The sequence below is a fragment of the Arachis ipaensis genome, chromosome B06 (assembly GCF_000816755.2).
Source record: "Arachis ipaensis cultivar K30076 chromosome B06, Araip1.1, whole genome shotgun sequence".
NCBI classification, from domain to species: domain Eukaryota; kingdom Viridiplantae; phylum Streptophyta; class Magnoliopsida; order Fabales; family Fabaceae; genus Arachis; species Arachis ipaensis.
In genome coordinates, this window is record NC_029790.2 from 6,288,763 (window position 1) to 6,299,156 (window position 10,394).

Sequence of the window (10,394 nt, forward strand, 5' to 3'; positions counted from 1 at the left end):
TGATTTTTGGTATTTTTTATATAAAATTTTGTAAAAAAAATAAAATAAAAATAAAAAATATAATTTTTTTATTTTTATTGGAAGAAGGTACAAGAGATTTCAAGTCTAAAAGTTGCAGTTAAAGGTTTTTCCCCAGCCATGTATTAGTGTGTTCTCTGTTGTGGGTGAGATTTGGTGTAACCCAGAATAATAACCAAAAAAAGAAATAAAAAAAAATAGCCCCTCTTCCTTCTAAGTTGTAACCTGCTACATACACTCGATTTTGGGTGAACAGCGGCAAAACTCAATTTACAAATATACCTCTACTTTATCATAAGAATAATAATTTTTCACAACTAGCCACGCGGTAAAAATATTTTTTTACTATACAAGTCGTATAATTAAGAATCCCCTCTACTGTAACATGCAAATTAAATATATCTCATAAGTGACACATGTCCACCTATTATTAGTTAGTTAACATATTGAAATAAATTAATTTCAATAACCCAGATAATTCATATTGAATCACCAAAAATATATCATAATGCGAAAGCGTACCTTTATTCATAAAAATAAAAATTTGACAGAAGAATTTGGATCTTGTAATTCTTTCGATCTTCCTCAACCAAAGTCTTTTGTATTCCTAAGTGGCTGAATTACAACTCTTTTGATGGGAAAAGAGTAACAAAAGCGGCTTTAGTATTTTGGGGACTGAAACCCTAAAAACTTATTTATATTTGAGTATGACACCCATTAAACCCTAAAACTCAAATAAAATAGTATCTAGAGTCTAAAAGATAATATATCTAAAAAAAAAACTCATGAATTATGCATTTAGTATGCAATACTGCTTTAACTACGTATATTCTCAGCTTCACATTTTTGTTTGCTTAGCAATATAGTTCTCTTATTTTCTGGCCCTTAGTGCCTTTTCGGGTCCATAGTTTGACTGAAGCATCCAAGGTTAATCCTGAGTTATGCAGTTTATCTAAAACTACTTAAAACTTTAGGTACTCTTTGTGCTACCAGAGTTTGCTTTTTATCCAAAGGGTTGTTTTAGTAGCTTATTGTACTAGAATCTCCAATTACTATTTATTTTGGTGAATAACTATTATACTTATGGCAACTAGGATGTTTGTTTCTCGATGCCTCTTTGCCGTTCGAAAGTGGAACAAGCTAGTACCAAAGATTTGGTTGAGCTCTCGGAGATAGAGAAGCAAAATCTGGGGCAGGTTTGTATCTATATGCTATTTGTATATAATTTGTCTGTCACTGAACTTGAACGATTTCCTGACATATTGAGTTTCTCTCTGCGATTTATGGATAACTTTATACTCATCAATTATTACTGATAGTGTGACAGCTCTATTACAGATAATTTCTTCATTCAAAATATCAAAAGTATCATGTTTCATGCAATAAACAACCTTAACCAGCCGATTCAAGGCAGTTTTCCTCTGAGAGGTTGGAAACATTGCATCTGTTAATGACTGTGCAGCCTTATTAAATTCAACCTGCATGCAAGAGAACACCATTTTAAGTTGTATAGAAACTTAAGAGAAGTCTATACCCATAAAATAACTCTTCACCTCGTATTTTTTCACATGTGAAAATCTGTCTCTACGAAAAAATGTCGCACTACCATCAATTGTATGGGCATTACCAAGGAATACCTGCAAGACCTCCATCATCTCAGCTTAACAACAAAAGAAAAAACTTAAAAATTATGTAAATAACGAAGTAAAGTTCAACAACAACCTCATTTGTTTTTTTCTTGTAAAGACCATAATAACCATGTTTATCCAGTTCAGGGGCAAAAAATTCCTCATAATGATCACTTTGAACCTGTGGTTGACATAAAGAGCTATTTACTTAGAACCATTCAACGAATAAAGAGTTTAAAAACCATTAAAAAAAATTCTCATCACATCTAACAGCACATGAACATACCTCCTGAAGACAAATAATATCAGCACGGTAACCAACTATTTCTCGTAACAAATTTTGCCTGCGATAAAGCCACGAAAGAGCCCACGAAGGGCAGTAATTGTATAATTCACTTGAGGCATATGAATCAGACAATATGTTGTATGATAGAACCGTAAAAGATCCCGAAGATGTTATACGCCCTTCTGCATCTAAATGCCCCATCGCCCAAATAACTCCTCCTCTTCATTTCCGTTGTCATTAACTGCGCTTGCAGCACGGTCATGTAAGACACCATGATGCTGCCATGCATCTGAAAAACACTTTAGCGCATCAGGTATTTTAGCCTTAACACAACCTAGGCACTGCAGTGTAGCCTGCTCGGATGGATGTATGCTACAAACAGCAACTTTTTTATCACTTTGTACACGATACCTGCCAAAAGTCCAAATGGTGACCTCAAATAGCAGACACTAAAAGATTCAAGTTTAATACGCCAAAATAGCTAAATGAGCTAAAACCTAACAGCAAACACTACATACACCCACTTCTAAGAAACAAGAAACACAATTCAAGATCATCAAGAAAGATAAATAATTCTTTCACAATAGGGTAAAAAGAAGATGCGAATAGAGGGAAGTGCACTAACCACTTGTAACGCAAGAAATGGCCATCTGAGGGGTTGATCTCGGAAACATCATCGGTGGTAACGGTCCTGTCAGGGCGGCAGAGCACATAAGGTGTTAACTCACATCCTACGATGGGAATATCGGAAGGGAGGTGCACTCGCACCACGCTCAGCATGCTTCACTCTTCGCAATCTTCACAGCTCTCTGACCTTATCAACACCACTCTTCTCCTTCTACTGCTGCTTTTGCTTCTTATGCTACCGCCCGTAACTGTATGTGTAATTGTAACACAACGCTTGCAGGGGCGGATTGTTGGCGGATCCGCCATTTACATGACCCGGCTAGCCGCCAGCCTTGACGGAATTTCAATCAGAACAAACCCTAGGAGGAAAATTGGTGGCGCAATAGGAAAGCTTAGCGATTGGGGAGCGGGGATTTGATGGGCGAAGCGATCTGGAGGATCGGATATTAGGGTTTTAGAGAGAGGAAGAGGAGAGCGATCGAAGATTAGGGTTTTTACTACTGAGGATGTGAAAGAAATGGTTTCGTCTCGTATGGTTTCTTTCTTGGTGTGTGTGTGTGTGTGAGAGTGAGTGTAAATTGGGAGGAAGACAAGAAACGATTATTTAATCTTGTTTTGTTTTTCATTTTCCTATTTGTTTTTTTTTTTTTTCATTATGTGTCTACATCAACGTGCAGATAATTTTTAAACTAACAAATATTCACATTTTTTAGAATAAAAATACATTTAGTCATTTAAAGAAATAGAAGACTTATCTGATACGTTAATAATTCCATCAATATGATCACAGCACTACAAGAAAAATACCCATTCAACCACACTTTTTTTAAGCTACATTTGAAAAGCGTATTCTATTTAGAATAGGCTACGCTTTTCTCAGTGTTGCCTTTTTATAAGAGAAAAGGAAACACAATACTGGCATCATTTAAAAAGTGTAGCCTTAGGTATTATAGAAATCACTTATAAAATGTAGCTGTATGTTGATATCTATGAGTTCACTTTTTGTATTAAAGAGAGTGCTTTTAAAGGATAGCCTATTTATTAAGTTTTGGGTGCACTTTAAAAGTGATGCCTAATGTATCTAAAGCCAAAAGCTTACACTTGATAAATTTTTTTTCTCATTTTCTCAAAAGCAAACTCACACACTTAGTCAAATTTTTGTCCCTTCAAAACTCACACTTAGTAGCCTTCGAAAACCCTCTCACCATCAAAAAAGATGTAAGATCCAAAATTTTCGAAAAATATTACTATGAGTTAATTTCAACTTATATATTCTGGGGATACTTCCACCGTTATCTGAAGCCTGGTACATTTATCATTGCATCCGAATCCTTTGTTAAATGTGCTATATGATAAAATAGAGAACATGCTTTTTGAGTATGTTAGCCTTTTTTTTTTCAAACTTCTCAAGAATTACCTAGCTTTTTCTATCAATTATGAATCATTTAGGTTGACATTTTAATGAAGTTGTTATTGTGCAGCAAATGGAGATTTATTCTATGGTCTATTCTGATTTTGGCCTAGCACGTGAGATCAGTTCACAACCACCCTACACTGAGTATGTCTCCACACGGTGGTAAGTGCTTTCAACTTTTGTATGTAAATTGTTCAGTTGTGTATTGTGCAGTTTATAAGTTGTACGCTGGCTTCTGTTAGGTATCGTGCTTCTGAAGTGCTACTTCAATCTTATCTGTATAGCTCCAAAGTTGGTAAGTATATGCTTTAAACAGCGATAATGATCAAATTAATACTGTTTGGAGTGATGATAAGTACCATTTTATTTACTGAATTTTCTGTCACTCATTTAGACATGTGGGCAATGGGTGCTATAATGGCTGAATTGTTCTCTCTTCGTCCTCTTTTCCCTGGTGCCAGGTAGTCTCTCTCTCTCTCTCTCTCTCTCTCTCTCTCTCTCTCTCTCTACCACAAATGTTTATGTTTTGGGTGCTAGAATCAGACTATTTCGTGAACAGTATTGTATGACAAGAAGACTGGAACTAATTTGCTTCAATGGCCAGTGGAAGAAATAGAGAGCTTGAGACTTAGCAGTGATGAATTTAAAGAATTATTGGTTAAACCTGGCACAGTAGTGCCATTACACATTGGCCCTGCAACACAGGATTTTTCCATAGTTATTGGTTGCATTGTTACAACTTGTATCTCACAGTAATCATGGTTTTACTTTACATTTTCCTGATTTTTATTTATTTATTTATTTATTTTTTGTTGTTCAGTTGGACATATTTTTTGGACCATTTGGCATTTTGGCTATTGCAAATGACCAACTTTCTGAACTAACACCAATTTATTTCTGTCTTTCAAATTATGGAAATGGAACCTCAACTACTACAACTATTACTACTTCTACTTCTACTTCCTTCTGTGTTGATGAAACTAGGTACTATTAACTAATGAATCATCATCATTCATATTTGTTTCTTCCTTTATTAGGAGAAAGTGACAAAATATATGAGTTGTTGGATAATAATGCAGGTCATCAAAGGCACCTGATGTATCAAAGCTAGTTTTCGGAAGCAAATTGCCTATTCTAAGTGATGAAAAACTATCATTGAAGGTATTGGTAAGTAGTGTCAATTAACCTATTTGGTCTCACGTGACTTGATTCACGAGATAATATTTAAATTGGATTATCAAAAATCACACATAAGTCGATATGGTTCATTAAACTGATTAAAGATTCAATACTTTCAATTTAGTTCTTGAAAGATATCACTATGTGTCAAGTTGGTAAGTTAACTTTACTACTATGTCACTAATGATCGCTGACATATGGAGACACCTGCACTCTTTTCTTTGAAGGCATGTTAAGCATATCATCTAATTAACTTGTGGCAATGACTTCTCAGCTTTTCGAGGCAAAAAAACGAGAGCGGGCCTTTACGAATAGAGGACGTCGGAATCAGTTGCGCTCAATGGGAGAAGCCAAGAATTTGCTTCAATATATGTTCAATTCAGTCGCAGATGTTAGGTGCTCTATTTGACATCAATTTATTTTTTTCTCTTCTATCAGAAGATTAATAACTTTTATTAGAAGATACTTATGTAGAATACAATATTTTGGTTTTTTATAGTTTATTAGTAGTAAATTCTAAGTGGTCTAATCTAATGTATATTTTGATATGGGTATATTTAATTTAGTGTGAGATGTATGAATACTCATTTATGATCATCCCAATATTTTTTTAGAATTATATATATATATATATATATATATAGAAAATAAAAAAAAAACAATGAGGGGCCTAAGGCTACACTTATATACAGTAGCTATAGTATACAAAAAAAAAAAGAGGGACCTAAAGCTATACTTATAAAAAGTAGCTATGGTACACAATGTGGCTACGCTTTACAAGTGATGCAGTAGCGTTGAAAAGCGTAGCCTTTTCTGAAAAAATGAAAGTTGAAAAGCGTAGCCTTTGGTCCTGGACAGCATCACTTGAAAAGCGTAGCCTATTTCCAAACGCCAAAAACGTAGACTTTGGTGCAGAAAAGCGTAGCCTTTGAGAATAGGCAACGGCCGAATAGAAATCACCCCAAAAAGCGTAGCCGTAGCCCAAAAAGCGTAGCCGTAGCCTAAGACATCATTTTTTTTCACTTTTGGCTACATTTTTCAAGTGTACCTGAATGGGTGTTTTTCTTGTAGTGCAGATTGCATTTGTTCTAATAAAAAGATAACATGCACGTTGACCTTTTTCACAATACACATGTCATTTACGTGATTAATTAGTAGTATATAGTGATTTAATTAAGCAAAAGCTAAGGCAGAAAAAAAAGCAGGAGATCTTCTATTTATTAGTTTTGTGTATCATTTCATATTGCACTAATAATAATTTAACAAACCAACTTAGGTTGGTCGAGTGGTTAGCTTACTCATCCGCTTAAATAAGTGTCGGGAGATTGAATTTTATGTGTATTAATTTATTGTAATTGGTTTTATTTGGTTTTTTTATGGATAAATTATTATTTTTGTTTATAAATATTCAAAATGCTAGTAAAGATATTCATAATAAAAATAAAATTTACTTTTTACTATTATACCCATGAAAAATAAAATTATTTTGATAAAATTATGTATACTTAAAAAAATATTAAAATTTTTTAAAGGATTCAAATCCTAAAAAAAAATAATAAAATAAAATTTGATTAATCTTTTTCATTTGCAGAGCCAACTATAATATGGTGAGAATATGAAGATTTTTTTTTCTATTTGATGCAATGTTGAGTAATAATAATGAAAAAAATTCATATTGATAAAAATATAATTGAGATCATACAAAAAATTTATTTAATTCAACCTATTTTTATTATAAGAGATGCATTGAATACTATTGGATTTACAGTGAGATTCAGCGTCGCACATTAGCGTCGACTTTACCGACGAATTTATTGACGGTTTTGATGTGGAATTCGTCAGGTCAAATCATTAACAAGTGGATTTTCGTTTCCGACGATAAATTTACTGGTAATAATTAAAGGAAAAATGAGAAAAATAGCGCAAGAAATGTTGCGTGAGATTTGTCTGTCAGTAAACCCATTAGTGAAACATTGCATTTTGGTGACCCGTAATGTGTTACTGTCGGATTTATCCGCCGGTAAATTCGACGGTATCGAGTCCTAAAATTCGAAGCGCAAATCCTCTCCCCATACATTTCAAAATCTCCTCTCTCTCTAACCTCTCTTCTCCCACTCTCTCTCTAATCCTCTCCTCTCTCCGCCGCTACATCAGCCTTGTCGGCGCCTCTTGTCGCCGTCTCCTCTCCTTGTACTATCCCCTCTCTGCGATGACGAATTTGCTCAAGTCGCGTTTCTATTCTGTAAAGAATCTGCACGGCTTCTGCTCTGCGACGAGAAATTTGTTATGCCGCCGGCCACCTCCTTTATAGTTGGTCGTTTTTGCCATTAGATTTTTTTGAAATTAATGTTTCGATTTTGCTGTGAAATTGATTTTAATATCACGGTACATAAATGATAAATAGATAAAATATTTTATATTATGAACTATAAGGTGAACAATAAATAAATTTCGAGTTCTTTAATCTCTTTTGTACTTTTTTATTTCTAATATTTAATTATATTTTTATCTTTATAATAATATTGATCTTATTAATAATAATAATAATAGAATTATGTCCTGTTAGGATTTTGTACGGAAGTGTGTGTGAAACTGGAGTCCTAGTGCATGAAAAGTCAATTTTATGATCTAGGAAAAGACCGATCGAGTGAGTGATTACACAATATCTACATGAAAAAGAAAGGAAGAGAGAGATCTAAATCCACCTATTAATGTGGAGTTGGTGATATTGGAGAAAGAGGATGTTAAGGAAGGTTTTGGCATTGGAATATTAGAAGGAGTGTTTACCGCAATTTGGAATCGTCATGGAAGGATTTCGGAGGATCAAGCCACATGGGACAAGGTTTTTCATTTTTTTTTTCCGCAAAAGAGCGTACCGATTGTTACCAGGCAGTTATGAAGCTAGGGAGAGTTTCCTTATATTGCTGCATACTTGGTTATTTATGCTCCATCTCGGCCATATATATCTTAATATCTACTATATGTATCATCAAGTCTAATAATCATTTACGCAGTTCAGTTTATAATTACTTTCACAATATTATAACAAAATTTATAGTATTATACGATTTAAATTAAATTGGATTATGGTATTTTTCAGAAGACAAAAAATAATAAGAAACTGCTCAAAAAGGATGTTAAGTTGAAAATTTAGGAGGGTTAATGAAGAACGGTAGGAGGGTGGGAGGGATGCCCGCTGGAAAAGGAAAATGATTTGGATGAAAATCAATTTGAAATTAGGGTTTGGATGTTTGGTTTGATAAAAAAACTGAAGGAGTGTTTTTGAAATTAGGGATAATTTGTGGGGTAATTTTTTTTTTTGTTTTTATTGAACTAAACAACCAATTTATTGTAAACATTGTAAAAATATTTTATTGTCTTTCTAACAGAATTTTTGTTTTTTTTTTCTTTTGTTCATTAATTACATTGCTATTTACTTCACTATTCTATTAAATCATTGGGTCTGTAAATATTTTGTAACAGTGTTATAAAAAGATCGTGATAGAAAGAGCCAAAGAGGGAGGGACTCTTCTTCCATTCAATTCTCTTTATTAAAACACTTTTTCATTTTAGTCTATGACAATAAAATAATTTCACACTAACACATAAATTTAGCTCAAAATATTTAAATTTAGTTATAATTTCGGCTTATATATTTTAGCTCTATTTTTGTAACTTTTTAATAAAAAAATACATAACACAATATTCTTTATTTTTACATACTTTTTATGTACTCTATTTTTTAGTTTTATTACATGAATTTCTTCAACAATTTTTTCATATACAAATGTATAAGCATTATAATTGATGTTATTTGATTCAAATTCATATGTAAATTAAAATTAATTACACATATAAAATATATATGTTTAATAAAAAAATTTACTTAATATAATACTAATGAAAAATAATTTTGAGAATAGACACCCTGAGACCAAAATTATTAATGTAAAAAAAATGTTACAAGGCATAGAGTAATACAAAGAAATAGAGACAAAGGAGCATTCTATACCCTAGTATTTCAGGACAGGAAAATGCTGGAGTGCTTACCTTACCAGATATCGACAGCGGGAGGAGAGAGGGACGATAAGAGGGACGGAACTCGGCTATGGAGGAAGAGTGGTCACTCAATGCAGCGTCGGCGTGAGCAGAAAGAGGGGGATGAGAGAGAGGGAACTTGACGAGGAAGAAGAGTCCTCGTAGTGAGTGAAATGTAATAAACTTTGGCGCTTACGTTACCGGTAAGGGAAAAAAGAAGGTTGTTTGCAGTGGCATGCAAATCTAGCACTGTGAAAAAGTGGTACCAATCCGTTGTGTACGTTCAAATAACATCAATTATAATGTATATACATTTGTATATGAAAATATTATTGAAGAGATTTATGTAATAAAACTAAAAAATAGAGTACATAGAGAGTATAAAGAGTATACAAAGATAAAAAATATTGTGTTATGTATTTTTTGATTGAAAAAATATAAACATAAAACTAAAATATATAAGCTGAAATTATAATTGAATTTATATATTCTATTGGACTGACTTTATGCGGATCAGTGTAAGATTTTTTTTTTTTTTGTCATAGACTAAGATAGAATAGTTGTTTAATACGGCTCTCAAGGATGAAAGATGTCAAGAATACCAAACTTATTAAGATTAAAATGGAAGACTTGAGAAGATAAAAATTTGGTGAAGATGTCAACTAAGACATTATGAATGCAACGCCACCTCCTTTACCACTTTGCCAACATGTTTCTTATTACTATACGTGACAAAAGATAATTTATATAGTAAGCTTTGAATGAATTTTATTTTTATTTTTTATCCTTTTAAATATGGATTCACATGAATACCAAATTTAATATATTGATTGTGTTATGAACGGACAACAGTGGATATTTTAATGCAAGTGCACTATATTTTATTTCAATGGATAAACAGATAATAGTAATTTGTTTATTGGTCTTCCAAAATACTAAAGAACTTTCTAAAAAAAACTCTTAGTAGCGCCATTCACTCTTCTCTTCTCAGCGCTCCTGATTCTCTTTTAATCAAAAGTTAGATGTTTTCATTAAGGAGACCACTTACATAAAGATGTTCAAAACATCTTTTTTTATGAATTTTTGTTTTTAACCAATCAAATTATAGCATATAGAACCGGTTAAACCATATATTTTGTCAAAATTAAACCAAATAAATTAATTTAAATCAAAAATTAAATAAACCAAACTTTAAACCGATCTA

General features: G+C 32.7%; 2 protein-coding genes across 8 annotated transcripts; one reads left to right on the forward strand and one right to left on the reverse strand.

Annotated features, from left to right (window-relative positions):
• Positions 559–2,133, reverse strand: LOC107646318 (carbon catabolite repressor protein 4 homolog 1-like). Its single transcript, XM_016350509.2, has 4 exons — positions 1,933–2,133; positions 1,741–1,827; positions 1,572–1,655; positions 559–1,496 (listed from the first exon to the last, which is right to left on the reverse strand). The coding sequence occupies exons 1-4, from the start codon at positions 2,131–2,133 to the stop codon at positions 1,230–1,232; spliced, it is 639 nt and encodes a 212-aa protein (XP_016205995.1). The 3' UTR covers positions 559–1,229.
• Positions 3,832–5,749, forward strand: LOC107647939 (cyclin-dependent kinase F-4-like). Of its 7 annotated transcripts, none has more exons than XR_002348184.1 (7): positions 3,832–3,865; positions 4,041–4,135; positions 4,216–4,268; positions 4,368–4,434; positions 4,511–4,957; positions 5,053–5,140; positions 5,427–5,749. XR_002348184.1 is itself a non-coding variant. In XM_016351987.2 (6 exons), exons 2-6 carry the CDS (start codon positions 4,044–4,046, stop codon positions 5,559–5,561), a joined length of 435 nt encoding a protein of 144 aa, XP_016207473.1. In that variant the 5' UTR covers positions 3,832–3,865; positions 4,041–4,043; the 3' UTR covers positions 5,562–5,749. The 7 variants fall into 7 exon arrangements, 2 of the variants coding, with proteins under 2 accessions (XP_016207473.1, XP_016207474.1); XR_002348187.1 differs by having other exon boundaries at positions 5,053–5,134; XR_002348186.1 differs by having other exon boundaries at positions 4,511–4,725.

Coding starts and splice junctions, on each gene's coding strand:
- LOC107646318 (XM_016350509.2), bottom strand. CDS start 2,133: ATGGGGCATTTAGATGCAGAAGGGCGTATAACATCTTCGGGATCTTTT. Junction 1,828..1,932: donor ATATTATTTGTCTTCAGGAG/GTATGTTCATGT, acceptor TGTCAACCACAG/GTTCAAAGTGATCATTATGA. Junction 1,656..1,740: donor ACAAGAAAAAAACAAATGAG/GTTGTTGTTGAA, acceptor GAGGTCTTGCAG/GTATTCCTTGGTAATGCCCA.
- LOC107647939 (XM_016351987.2), top strand. CDS start 4,044: ATGGAGATTTATTCTATGGTCTATTCTGATTTTGGCCTAGCACGTGAG. Junction 4,435..5,052: donor CCTCTTTTCCCTGGTGCCAG/GTAGTCTCTCTC, acceptor ATAATAATGCAG/GTCATCAAAGGCACCTGATG. Junction 5,141..5,426: donor AACTATCATTGAAGGTATTG/GTAAGTAGTGTC, acceptor ATGACTTCTCAG/CTTTTCGAGGCAAAAAAACG.